The 13,941-nt window shown below is 42.1% G+C and overlaps 1 protein-coding gene across 4 annotated transcripts in view; it reads left to right on the top strand.

Moving 5' to 3' along the window:
- The window catches only part of LOC140491561 (multidrug and toxin extrusion protein 1-like), a 69,292-nt gene that overhangs the window by 22,670 nt on the left and 32,681 nt on the right, over nucleotides 1-13,941 (top strand). For all 4 annotated transcript variants that reach the window (XM_072589947.1, XM_072589945.1, XM_072589944.1 and 1 more), the window contains exons 10-13: nucleotides 1,360-1,427; nucleotides 8,669-8,777; nucleotides 10,811-10,886; nucleotides 10,983-11,052. In XM_072589947.1, the coding sequence (XP_072446048.1) occupies nucleotides 1,360-1,427; nucleotides 8,669-8,777; nucleotides 10,811-10,886; nucleotides 10,983-11,052 (323 nt within the window). The remainder of the gene's footprint in view (nucleotides 1-1,359; nucleotides 1,428-8,668; nucleotides 8,778-10,810; nucleotides 10,887-10,982; nucleotides 11,053-13,941) is intronic.

Below are 13,941 nucleotides of genomic sequence, written 5' to 3'. Positions count from 1 at the left end.
TGCAGTGACCCTTCTTCAGATTTCTAATGATGTGCCCAAGAGTGTTTGGGCCAGGATTTTACATCGTGGCAAAGTCACCAAAATGATACCAGCCCAGGGGGCTGCTGTCTAATTAGAGAGTAATAGTTTAACCTGAGAGTCATCCATGCCTCAGGTAAGGGGTGAGGTTAAGAAGGAAAGACCTTCATGGTGACCTCAGCCAGTGTGGGAGCGAACCCGCAGTACTGACTTTACCCCGTATTGGAAACTAGCCATCCAGCCAACTGAGCTAAACACTTGTCAACACATCAGGTCAATACGCAAGGATTTGTAATTACAGGAGTCTTTCACTTCTGCTGTGTGCGTCTTTCTTTGGGATTATTGGTCTGTGACGGGTCCCACATGGTGTTCACCCTGAGATATTGGTGACTACTGTCCACAATGGAAGCTTGGAGATATCATTTGTGCACTAGAGATGTTGGTGCTCACTCTGACTTCCGTGTTGGGAATTGTTGCCATCCAGTGAGTGGGAGAATGGGAACTGCATCTCAATGAGGCGAGATTTGGTACTAATATCATCCAAATTAGTTTTGATAGATCTCTCACCAGTCCCTATTGAGATTCTCAAATTGTCATTTCATAACTTGGTTATAGCATGGAACTTTATTTTCTTGACATCAAGAATCTAATTTTTCGAGTTTCGTTATGTTTTCCCATCTGACTTGTTATTGTTCATCATGGGCTGGAAAGATTCTGCCCTTTGCGCGCATTAAAGAGTCTTCATTGATGATTTATTTTTTCTTCCAAGTCGAATGTAGAGAAAGCAGACAATTGACTATTTCAGGAATGAGGAAAAACAATTTATAATTAAGTATATTGTCACATGTACTCAGGTACAGGAGTACAGTGAAAAGTTTACAGTGTTGAGCCTCATGGCCCCATCTTAGATACAGTAGAGAAACAAAGAGAAAAAAATACACTACATTATAGTGATTCATCATATAAGTTAGAAAATGAGAAATAAAGTTAAAAGGATAAACATTACAGTCAGATAAATAGATTGTTGTGATCTTAGAGTGATGAGATAAGACAGTGCACTCCTCCCATCTTGATTGTATGTACTACTGCTTAATGGCTTAATAAATGTATGACATACATTAATTCAAGTTGCTGGGTGCCATTAGTATCCAGAGCAGAGGCAAGAACATTGAGACCAGGGAGAGGATCTGAGAGAAGGGAGGGAGTGAGAAAAGGGCTGATAGAGAGTGACACACTGAAGGCAAAGGACATGAAGTTTGTTCAGCTTCCTCTCAATGTAGTTTTGTCTCTTTTAAGGTTAATAAGTACAGCAGTCTCTCAGGTATTGTTTCTCATTCACAGGAATAATTAATGAAGTTGAACTTGGAGCACAATGCGTTGTTTATCAGATATTACTGGCGGTATACATGGTAAGACTAAAGGTTTCATCCAATGTAAATATGTAAAGATTCCCAACAAGACTATAAACTTTCACTCAACTTTGAAATGTGAACATTGGACAATTAACATCTCATTGACTCAGTCACTCATCTTAAAGCAGACTCACAGAAGCCTTTTGTGGCACAATTGTGGCAGCAGGTAACACACCACTTAGAGGCTATTGTGGTGCACTGGGAATGTCCATACAATTTGAGAGAAGAGACCAAGGTTCAAATCCCACCTGCTCCAAAGGTGTGTCATAACATCTCTAGAGAGATAGAGTAGAAAATATGGATTTGGAAGTATCTAAAGTGAATTCGCCAGAAATGTTTGGAAAAACTTGCTTGGTTTGATCTACTTGTAGAGAGTAATATTTTCCTTTGATAGAAAAGATGCAGTAGAATATTTAGCTTACTGTGGTGAGATTTACTCAGTTGAGAAACGGAATATTACGTATGTGAGAAATAATTACTATTCATAAGTAGGTGGAGACAATGCAATTAATACATTTTATCAATCAATATAAAATGAAGTTTTAATAATAGTTTAAGTGGGGGAGAAAGAGTAGGAGATGGACTTGTCAAATATTTGAAGGTCCTCTTCCTGAAAGTTGTAAGAAAAATCATCATTGAAGATCGATTCAACCTTTAACAAACTTGCATCTTTTAAAACCTTTTTGCATTGTCATAGCAGTTCTCTGTTTATTAAACTCTAATGGCCACTCCCTTTAAAATTATTAAAAATTTTTATTCCCCAGTCTAAGTTTTATTTTTTTCTGGGATTTTGTTTTAAACTTGTGATGTCAATTTTGATTTAACTTTGTAGTTTGTAACATTTAACGTAGTCAGTAAGGGAGCAGAACTCCTCTGTCAATTGTTATCAACAGTCAGATCAACAAGTTTGTAATGGGATTTTTTATTGTTATGTGATCAAATTCTGTTGAGGTAATGTCATGGCAAAGCAGTGATTTATTGTAACGTCTGCCAAGTTATCAGTGTAGGTGGGTTTTATTATGTTCCATATGTGCAATAGATTGTTGGTGAATCGTACATAATGGGTACAGTTTTCAACATGAAAATCTGACAGATTTGGATCGGATGCAAATTAAAATGTGAAGAATCTGAATCCCAACCCCAACCTTCCTAGTTCTGACTTTAATGGCAGACAATCCTAAGGGACAGGATTTACATGTATTTAGAAAGGCAAGGACTGATTAGGGATAGTCAACATGGCTTTGTGCGCGGGAAATCATGTCTCACAAACTTGACTGAGTTTTTTTTAAGAAGTAGCCAAGAGGATTGATGAGGACAGAGCAGTAGATGTGATCTATATGGACTTCAGTAAGGCGTTCGACAAGGTTCCCCATGGGAGACTGGTTAGCAAGGTTAGATCTCATGGAATACAGGGAGAACTAGCCATCTGGATACAGAACTGACTCAAAGGTAGAAGGCAGAGGGTAATGGTAGAGGGTTGTTTTTCATCATTTATATAAATGATTTGGATGTGAACAAAGGGGTATAGTTAGTAAGTTTGCAGATGACACCAAAATTGGAGGTGTGGTGGACAGTGAAGAAGGTTACCTTAGAGTACAACAGGATCTTGATCAGCTGGGCCAATGGACCAAGGAGTGGCAGATGGAGTTTAATTTAGATAAATGTGAGGTGCTGCATTTTGGAAAGGCAAATCAGGGCAGGACTTATACGTTTAAGTGTATGGTCCTGGGGAGTGTTGCTGAATAAAGAGACCTTGTCATGCAGGTTCATATCACCTTGAAAGTGAAGTCGCAGGTAGATAGGATAGTGAAGAAAGCGTTTGGTATGCTTTCTTTTATTGGTCAGAGTATTGAGTACAGGAGTTGGGAGGTCATGTTGTGGCAGTACAGGACATTGGTTAGGCCACTTTTGGGATATTGTGTGCAATTCTGGTCTTCCTCCTACAGGGAGCATGTTGTGAAATTTGAAAGAGTTCAGAAAAAGATTTACAAGGCTGTTGCCAGGGTTGGAGAGTTTGAGCTGTGGGCAGAGGCTGAATAGGCTGGAGCTGTTTTCCCTGGAGCGTCAGAGGCTGAGGGGTGACCCTTTCGAGGGGAAACCCCATGAGGGGCTTAGATAGAATAAATAGACAAGGTCTTTTCCCTGGGGTGGGGGAGTGCAGAACTAGAGGGCATAGGTTTAGGGTGAGAGGGGAAAGATATAAAAGAAACCTAAGGGGCAACTTTTTCACGCAGAGAGTGGTACATATATGGAATGAGCTGCCAGAGGAAGTGGTGGAGGCTGGTACAATTAGAACATTTAAAAGGCATCTGGATGGGTATATGAGAAGGATTTGGAGGGATATGGGCCGGGTGCTGGCAGATGGGACTAGATTGGGTTGGGATATCTGGTCGGCATGGACAAATTGGACCAAAGGGTCTGTTTCCGTGCTGTACATCTCTATGACTCTATGACTCTTAACAGGAACCATTCTGTGTTAAGTTACCAGGTTTTATTTTTTCGCCGGTGAAACTGCTCAGGGCAGAGTGTTGTTGTGGCACAGTGTCAGTGTCCCTACCTCTGAGCCAGGTATCCTGGGATGAAGTCCCACTCTCTCCAACAGTTTGATTTTAAAAATACAAAGATGATGCTGATCTCCTGGCCTCAAGAAGCTAAAATATTGGATGTATTGGAGGAAACATTTGTAAAGCATAAATGAAGGAAGAAGCAAAACAGAAGTGAGACTGCATGAGTGAATAAATACCTAAGTGACAATTGAGTGTCAGATAAGAGGCTATGGGAAATACATTGACACCAGAGATAAGTAAGAATCAGACAATACTTAGAGCTGAGGGGATCAAAGTCAAAAACTGGAGAAAGGCAAAGGAAGCTTGAAATTAAATTATAAAGAATCAGAAAACAAAATAGTAATATAGTTTACAAGTTTGTCAATAAAAATTTGAAGGTTGGAAATAGAATCATTGGGGTTGTATAGAATAATATCACAGATAGCAATAAACACATGGCAAAAAAATTAAATAGTTATTTCATTTCATTGTTACCAAGGAGGTAGACATGGATCATAAAAGCCCTACAACTTGGAAGCAGGCCATTTGGCCTATCGAGTCCACACTGACCCTCTGACAAGCATCTCACCCAGACTCATCCCTTTACCCTATCACCCTGCATTTCCCATGGCTATCCCACCAAGCCTGCACATCCCTGGACACTATCGGATAATTTAGCATGGCCAATTCAACTAACCTACACATCGCTGGACCATGGGAGGAAACCAGAGAATCCAAAGGAAACCCGCACAGTCACAGGGACAATGTGCAACCTCCACACAGACAGTTGCCCGAGGGTGGAATGGGTCCCTGGCGCTCTGAGGAATGAGAGAAGTGTACTTAAAGTATAAAAAGAAATGCATTGAGTAAAGTATAAAAAGAAATGCATTGAATAAAGTAAGCGATTGCTGAGGATAAAATTATAGGGTTTTTTCTGGCCAAGACCAAGTTGTGCAGAGATTTTTGGAGGATTTTCACCACCAGGAACAGGGTCTCTGGTTGAAAATACACCAAATATGGAAAGTTCCACCACCATGTTGGCAAGGCCATTTTAAAAAAAAATCCCAGTATATGCTCGAAGGCAGGGGCTTATAATTTAAAATTTGGGAAATCATGTTGAACCCATCTCAAGCCTTGGTCAGTTTTAAACTTCAAAATACTGCGTACAGTTCTGGTCAGAGTGTTATGAAAAGGATACAGAGACACTGCAGATGATGCAGAGATAATAAACAGGATGTTGCCAGTCACATGTGGGTTACCGTGTCAGGAAAGGAATGACAGGCCAGTTCTCTTTATTTTCAGGATAAGAAATCTGGGGGCTGACCTAATCAAAGATTTTGAAATTCTGAGAGGTTTCCATAGAACAGACATCGTTCAAAAAAACTTACCTTGTTACTTTTCTTTTGATTTTTTTTAAAAACTGAGATGATGCAGAAAGATGTTGTGAAACTTGAAAGGGTTCAGAAAAGATTTACAAGGATGTTGCCAGGGTTGGAGGATTTGTGCTATAGGGAAAGGCTGAACAGGCTGGGGCTGTTTTCCCTGGAGGGTTGGAGGCTGAGGGGTGACCTTATAGACGTTTACAAAATTATGAGGGGCATGGATAGGGTAAATAGGCAAAGTCTTTTCCCTGGGGTTGGGGAGTCCAGAACTAGAGGGCATAGGTTTAGGGTGAGGGGGGAAAGATATAAAAGACACCTATGGGGCAACTTTTTCATGCAGAGAGTGGTATGTGTATGGAATGAGCTGCCAGAGGAAGTGGTGGACGCTGGTACAATTGCAATATTTAAAAGGCATTTGGATGGGTATATGAATAGGAAGAGTTTGGAGGGATATGGGCCGGGTGCTGGCAGGTGGGACTAGATTGGGTTGGGATATCTGGTGAGCATGTACGGGTTGGACTGAAGGGTCTGATTCCATGCTGTACATCTCTATGACTATGACTCTAAGAGGCTAAAATTTTGGATGTATTGGTTGAAGTAGGAATAGGACTGTTTTAAAAACCAAGGATTTTGAAAAGGATTACAGCCCTTCTTAAAAGCAAGTTACCTGACATTCATTGTAAGTGCTATTTACACTTCTGCTTGATTGATCAGGGATGTGTACAAAAGGAGATTCACTTGGCAACACGTAGCTAATTGGTTTGTGGAATGGTTATCAGTGTCAAGGGCCTTCTGCCTGAAAATAGCAATGCGATTGGCTCCCAGGTAACTGAACAGCTTGTGGTTGTGAATGTTTGTTCAGAAACCATTGGACACTCAGAAAGGTAAGAGCTGTCCTTTTCCCTGTGGTAATAAGAGGTTTATAAAATCATGAGGGGTAAAGCTAGGGTGAATAGACAAGGTCTTTTCCCTGGGTTGGAGGAGTCCAGAACTTGAGGGCATAGGTTTAAGCTGAGAGGGGAAAGATCTAAAAGGAACCTAAGGGGCAACTTTTTCACGCAGAGGGCGGAGTGTCTATGGGACGAGCTGCCAGAGGAAGTGGTGGAGGCTGGTACAATTACAACACTCAAAAGGCATCTGGATGGGTATATGAATAGGAAGGGTTTAGAGGGATATGAGCAAGTGCTGGCAAATGGGACTAGATTAATGTAGAATATCTGGTCAGTATGGACAAGTTGGACCGAAGGGTCTGTTTACATGCTGTACATCTCGATGACTCTATGACTCTAAAAGGCATCTCAAGCCTGAAGAAAGCCAGCTTATTTCCCCTCATCATTCATCGAGTAATACAACATGGAAACAGACCTTTCGGCCCAAACTGGTCCATGCTGACCATGTGCTTACTTAGCTAGGTCCAAATGCCCACATTTGGCCATATCGGTCTAAATTCTTTCCATCCATGCACCTATCCAAATGTATTTTAAATGTTGCTATTGTACCTGCCTCAACCACTTTCTCCGAGGAGAAAGTGAGGACTGCAGATGCTGGAGATCAGAGCCGAAAATGTGTTGCTGGAAAAGCGCAGCAGGTCAGGCAGCATCCAAGGAACAGGAGAATTGACTTTTCGGGCATAAGCCCTTCTTCAGGAATTTTCAGCTCAACCACTTTCTCCAGCAGCTTATTCCATATACATACCACACTCTGCCTGAAAAAGTTGCCCCTCAGGTCCTTCTTAAGTAGTTTCCCTCTCACCTTAGACCTATGCCCTCTAGTTTCAAATCCCCACCCCAGGAAAAAGACTATATGCATTCATCCAATCTATACCCTTCATGATTTTACACATCTCAATGAGGTCACCCCACATTCTCCTACGTTCCAAGGAATACAGTCCTTTCCTGACCAAAATCTTCCTATAACTCAGGCCTATTAATCCTGACAATATCTTCATAAATCTTCTTTGCACTTAGTTCCAGTATTAATTATGTCTTCCCTATAACAGTGTGCATGAAACTGTATACAATATTCCAAGTGTGGCCTCATGAACAACTTATACAGCTGTAACATAATGTCCCAACTCCTATACTCAGTGCCTCAACAGATGAAGGCCAGCATGCTAAATGCCTTCTTCACCACCTTCTCTACCTGTGACCCCACTTTCAATGAACTATGTACTTGTACTCCTTGGTCCATCTGTTCCACAACACTCCCAGGACCTGACTATTTACTGTACAAGTCCTACCTTGGTTTGACTTTCCAAAGTGCAATACCTCACACTTATCTGTATTGAATTATATTTGCCAATTTTCAGCCCACTTTCCCATCTGATCAAGATCTCTCTGTAATTTTTGAAAACCTTTCTTGCTATCTATAGCTCCAAATTTTGTATCATCCGCAAGCTTACTAGTCATGCCTTGTGCATTCACATTCAGATAATTTACGTAAACAGCAAATAACAAAGGTCTCAGCACCGACCCCTGTGGCACACCACTAGTCACAGGCCTCTAGTCTGAGGAACGGCCTTCAACCATTACCCTCTGCTTCCTATTATCGAGCCAGGTTTGAATCCAATTAGGTAGCTCTCCCTGGATCCTGCGGGACCTAACCTTCATGACTAGTCTGCCATGCTGGACCTTGTCAAAGGCCTTCCTAAATTCCATATAGACAACATCCACTGCCCTACCCTCATTTATCTTCTTGGTTACCTCTTCAAAAAACTCTAAAAGATTTATCAGACATGGCTTACCGTGCCCAAATTCATGCTGTCTTCCCTAATCAGGCTTGACAATCCAAATATTGGTTAATCCTGTCCCTCAGTATCTTCTCCAGCAACCAGCCAACCACTGATGTCAGTGCAGCCTGTGGCCTTTAAGGGAGAGTGATCAATGTGAACCAATTGCTGTGTGAAGACAATGGAGAAGAAAAATCGAGGAGTAAACCCTAACAAGCAAAGAAGAAGCACCTCAGTAAACCCAATGGGCAGGGACCAATGAGCTGTCTTCTTGTTCTTTCCCTCTGTCCATAACGTCCTGAGGAAGGGTCACTCAACCCAAAACGTTCCGTCTGATTTCTCTCCACAGATGCTTCCAGACCTGCTGAGCTTTTTTCCAGCAATTTCTGTCCTTGTTCCCTTCCGGTAACCTCAGGCAATGCAAGAATGGAACCCACAGTGTTGGCATCACAAACTAGCCACCCCCAGAAAATTCCAGATTTGAGTGGTCCATTATTGGGATGGTCTGTTCCAGTGCCATTTATCCCGTGCAGAATCTCTGGGTGTAATTTCTTGGCCCCCCCCCCCGTCTTTCTCCCACAGGTACCTCTGGGATACGGAGTGGCTGCAGCTGTTTGTGTGGGAAATGCACTGGGTGCCGGAAACCCAGAGAAAGCTAAAAACATCGCAAAAGCCACTTTCTGGTGCACTGGTGAGTACTCTATTTGCAGAGCTTTGCACTGTTTACTGACAGGGCACTCATTTCAGCAGCAGAGTGCTCACCTCAGTCTTTACTTTCAGATTGCTCAGTATCCTTAGTTAGCCACTTCAGGGCCTTACGTTTTAGTAATTGTCTATTGAAAAGTAAGAGCAGGGGTGCTCCAGTCAGTCAGTGTGTCATAGAGCCCTACAGCATGGAGGCAGGCTTTTTGGCCCAAAGTGATCTATGCCAACCAAAATGTCCATCTGCACTAACCCTATTTCCCTGCACTCGGTGCATTTCCCAGTCCTTTGAGCCTTCTCTGAAATTCAATTTGATTGTGGATGATCGTCTCCATTTCTGTCCCTTCCCATTCAGAACCTCATTCCTGGCAGAATCTAGAGGGCAGTGGGATTTGGACACTCTGCCTCATTACGTGACCTTCTGACCTGCAAGCCTGCTACCTCTTTTAGATTAGATTACCTACAGTGTGGAAACAGGCCCTTCGGCCCAACAAGTCCACACTAACCCTCCGAAGAGCAACCTACCCAGACCCATTCTTCTACATTTACCCCTTCACCTGACACTACGGGCAATTAAGCATGGACAATTCACCTAACCTGCACATTTTTGGACTGTGGGAGGAAACCGGAACACCCGGAGGAAACCCACGTAGACACGGGGAGAATGTGCAAACTCCACACAGACAGTTGCCTGAGGCGGGAATTGAACCCAGTCTCTGGCGCTGTGAGGCAGCAGTGCTAACCACTGTGCCACCGTGCTGCCCTTACCCGACAGTGTTCAAAGTGTAAAATGGACCTATTAATACCATGGAAAGAAAATATCTCCATGGATACAGATGCTAAAACATAGAAAATAGGGACAAGTGTAGGCCATTCAGCCCATTGAGCCTGCTCCATCATTCAAAGTGATCATGGCGGATCAACTGACTCAAGAGCTTGTTCCCACTTTCTCCCCAAACCCTTTGATCCCTTTAGCCTTAAGAACTACATCAAACTCCTTCATGGGATAAAATAAACATGTTGGCCTTAACCATTTTCTGTGGCAGAGAATTCCACAGGCTCGCCACTCTTGGTGAGAAATTTCTCTTCATCTCAGTCTTAAATGGCGTATCCCATATCCTTAGACTGGACTCCCCAGTCACTAGAAATATCCTTCCTGTGTTTACCCTATCTAGGCCTGTTAGAATTTTATAGGTTTATATAAGACTCGCCCCCTCATTCTTCTAAGCTCCAGTGAGTATAGTCCTAATCTGTATACTGTTAAAGCTGGAATGGTGGCTCAATGGTTAGCACTGCTGTCTCACAGTGCCAGGGACCTGGGTTTGATTCCACCCTTTGGTGACTGTCTGTGTGGAATATGTATGTTATCTCCATGTGCTCCACTTTTCTCCCACAATCCAAAGGTTTGTGGGTTAGGTGGGTTGGCCATTGTGAACTGTCTCACAGTGTCTAGGGATGTATAGGTTAAGTGGATTAGCCATTGGAAATGCAGGGTTACAAGAATAGATTAGGTCTGGGTGGGAAGCTGTTTGGAGAAACTAGACAATCAGTTTTCCAAGGGCTAGGCTGGTCAGTATTTCACTCATTGCTGTAATTATGCTGTGGTAGATTTCCCTTCTACCTGACAGAGCTGACAAGATCTTTGTTTCATGACTGGTCCACATGCTGACATCTCCAACAGTGCAGCACCCCATACAGGTGTAGCAAGCTGGATGATTCTCTGAATTGCTGGTTCCTTTGAAGTGAGTTGTCTGAAATTTATAATTGATTAAAACAAAGAACTGCAGATACTGAAGATATGAAGTAAAAACCGAAATTACTAGAGAAACTCAGCAGGTCTGGCGACATCTGTGGAGAGAAAAAGAGTTATTCAGAATTGAAACATCAACTCTGCATCCTCTGCACAGATGCTGCTTGACTTGCTGAGTTTCCCCAGCAATTTCTGCTCTTGCTTGTAATTGATAAATCATCAGAATTGTTTGTATACCAAATTAGTAATTATTTGTGCTTCATTTTTACCAGGAGCTTTGGCTTTGGTGATTTCTGTGATACTGGAGGCAATACATGATGTGATCGGTTATGTATTCACCAATGACGAGTGAGTTGAAAAGAAGCCTTGACTATATTTAGGTCACAAGTTGAACTCAGCAATGTCTGAAAGCTCTCTCTTGACACTGCTCTCTCCCTCTTACAGAGAAATAATTCATTTGGTTGGGAAATTGTTGCCAATAGTCACTGCTAATCAATTGTTTGATTCCTTGGCTGTGAGTATTTCAAGTGAAACCTTACAAAACTTTATGTGAATAAATTTGCTTAAAATTAAGATTGTAAGCAGACAATTCCTTCCAGTGCAGTCTGTGTCTGAAATTATCTGAACAATGTCTTTGCAGATTTAGAAAAAAAGTATTTCTGTTTGTTATTCTCAAAATAACTTCACTCAAAGTTAATAAAATGATTGACGTCGTGAGCTGGCAACAGGAAAGGTTCATGTTGCAGTAAACACAGAAATGGAGGGGAGGCTGCTTCAAGCCAGCTACCTTATTCTGTAGCTGTTGCTGCATTAGAAATGTTGAATTCCCTTCCCAATAGCACTGTGGATGTATCTGCATCACAAAAGGGTCCAAAAGGAAGTTTCAGTATCACCTTCTCAAGGGCAATTAGGGTTGGACAGCCAGCGATGGCTATATCTTGTGAAAGATTGAGAAAACAGATCATGGCCAATCGATGCATATACATACAAACAATTCAAATAGGAAAGGACTAGGCCATTTGGTCTCTTGAATTTACTTCACCACTCAATGTGCCATGGCTGATCTGAATGTGGCCTCAACCCCACCTTCAAGCCTACTTCCAATACACTTCCACATTCTTGTTAGTCAAGAATTTATTTGCCTCCTTATTAAAAATATTCAGTGATCTGGCCTCCACTGCTCTCTGGAAAAGATAGATTTGTGATCCTCTGAGAAAAACGAATCTTCTCATCTCTGTCTCCAATGTGCGATCTATTTTGAACTGATGTTCTTCTAGTTCTAATCTGTCCCACATGGTCCATTCTGTCAAATCCCTTTGTGATCACGTATGTTTCATTGAGATCACCTCTCATTCTTTTAAACTCCCATGAATACAGGCCTGGTCTGTCCAACTTTCATTATTCCTCTTCATCACAAAAATCTGTCAAATAAACCTCCTCTGAACTGTATGTGATACAGTTAGGTCCTCTTTTCAATAAGGCAACCACAACTATACACAATACTTTATATGTGGTCACACCAACTCCCTGTACAGTATCGCACGATATTCCTAATTTTACATTCCATTCCCCTCGCAATGAACACTGACTTTCCATTTGCCTTACTAATCACTTGCTGTAGCTGCATACTAACTGTTTGCGATTCATGTAGCAAGAAACCCAGGTCTCTCTGTACCTCACAGTTCTACAATCTCTCTCCATTTAACCAGTACTTTCTATCAAAGTGTCAGACTGGATGGCCTGTGCCCAGTGATGTGCCACAAGGATCAGTAATGGGTCCACTGCTTCTGGACATTTCTATAAATGATTTGGATGTGAATAAATGAGGTATAGTTATTAAGTTTGCAGAATTGATGGTGCAGTGGACAGCCAAAAAGGTTACCTCAGAGAACAATGGAACCTTGATCAGATAGGCCCATGGGCTGAGGAGTGGCCAACGGAGTTTAATTTAGATGAAATTTGGTAGAACAAACCAGGGCAGGACTTATACACTTAACGGTAAGGTCCTGGGGAATGTTGCCAAACAAAGAGACTTTAAGGTGCAGATTCCTTGAAAGTGGAGTCAGGGTAGACAGGGTAGTGAAAAAAGCAGTTGATATGCTTGCCTTTGATGGTCAGTGCATTGAGTAAAGGACTTGGGAGGTCAATTGTGGCAATACAGGACACCTCTCAATATTGCATTCAATTCCAGTCTCCCAGCTATAGGAAAAATATTATGAAACTTGAAAGGGTTCAGAAAAGATTCACAAAGATGTTGCCAGGGTGGGAGGATTTGAGCTATAGGGAGAGGCTGGATTGGCTGAGGCTATTTTCCGTGGAGTGTTGGAGACTGAGGGGTGACCTCGTAGACATTTATAAAATCAATGGAGGCATGGATAGGGTGAATAGTCAAGATTTTTTTCTCCCAGGGTAGGGTGTCCAAAACTAGGTGGCATAAGTTTAAGGTTAGAGGGGAAAGATTTAAAAGGGACCTTATGGACAACTCCTTCACGCAGGGGGTGGTGTGTGTATGGAATGAGCTGCCAGAGGAAGTGGTGGAGGCTGGTAAAATTACAACATTTAAAAGGCATCTGGATGGGTGTAAGAATAGGAAGGATTTCAAGGGATATAGGCCAAATGGGAATGCATCGGTTTAGGATATCTTGTCGGCATGTGCCAGTTGGACTGAGGTGTCTGTTTTCATGCTGTACATCTCTATAACAACACGGACCTGTCCTCATTTTCCCTCATTATACTCCATCTGCCAAAATTTTGCCAACTCACTTAACTGACCTACACACTCTCTATGGCTGTTGTAAAAGGTGATAAAGGTCTGAAAGGGTTAATATTGTGAAGTGCATTAAGCAACACCTACTTATTGGCAGAAGGGCTTAGAATCTCAGAGGAGTAACACCAAGGCTGACTTCATAACCTCTGTTGCAATATCTATCATATCAATGTAGCCAGTAACTCATTGCTGACATGAAACAAACTATTCTTTGTTCAATACAAGAACTTATTCTAGTTAGCTTAGGAAGTGGTTTCCTTCTCCAATGTCAGACCGTTCACACCTACACATGAAAAGGAAGGTCCTACATGGCAAGGGACTGACTCAATGTGACTGCACATGGAACAATGTCCTCTTCAAAACTCACTTTCCTTCTTAGCTTTGTGTCATCAGCAAATTTTATCTGAAGTAAATTGTTAGTAGTTCAGTCCCAGCACTGATCACTGTTGGACACCACCCATGGCATCCTGCCAACCCAACAATGACCCAGTCATGCCCATTCTCTGCTTATTATTAGTTAACCAATCCTCTGTCCATGTAAGTCCTCCAACACAACTCTTAGTTTGTGTGGTGCTCCAACTTTAATCTTCTTATTTCTTGAAACCTTTACTGTGAAGGAATTAAACTTGAAGAAGT

Source organism: Chiloscyllium punctatum, chromosome 19, assembly GCF_047496795.1.
Source record: "Chiloscyllium punctatum isolate Juve2018m chromosome 19, sChiPun1.3, whole genome shotgun sequence".
NCBI classification, from domain to species: domain Eukaryota; kingdom Metazoa; phylum Chordata; class Chondrichthyes; order Orectolobiformes; family Hemiscylliidae; genus Chiloscyllium; species Chiloscyllium punctatum.
The sequence above is the reverse complement of the archived record's forward strand: the minus strand, read 5'-3'. Positions and strand labels throughout refer to the sequence as shown.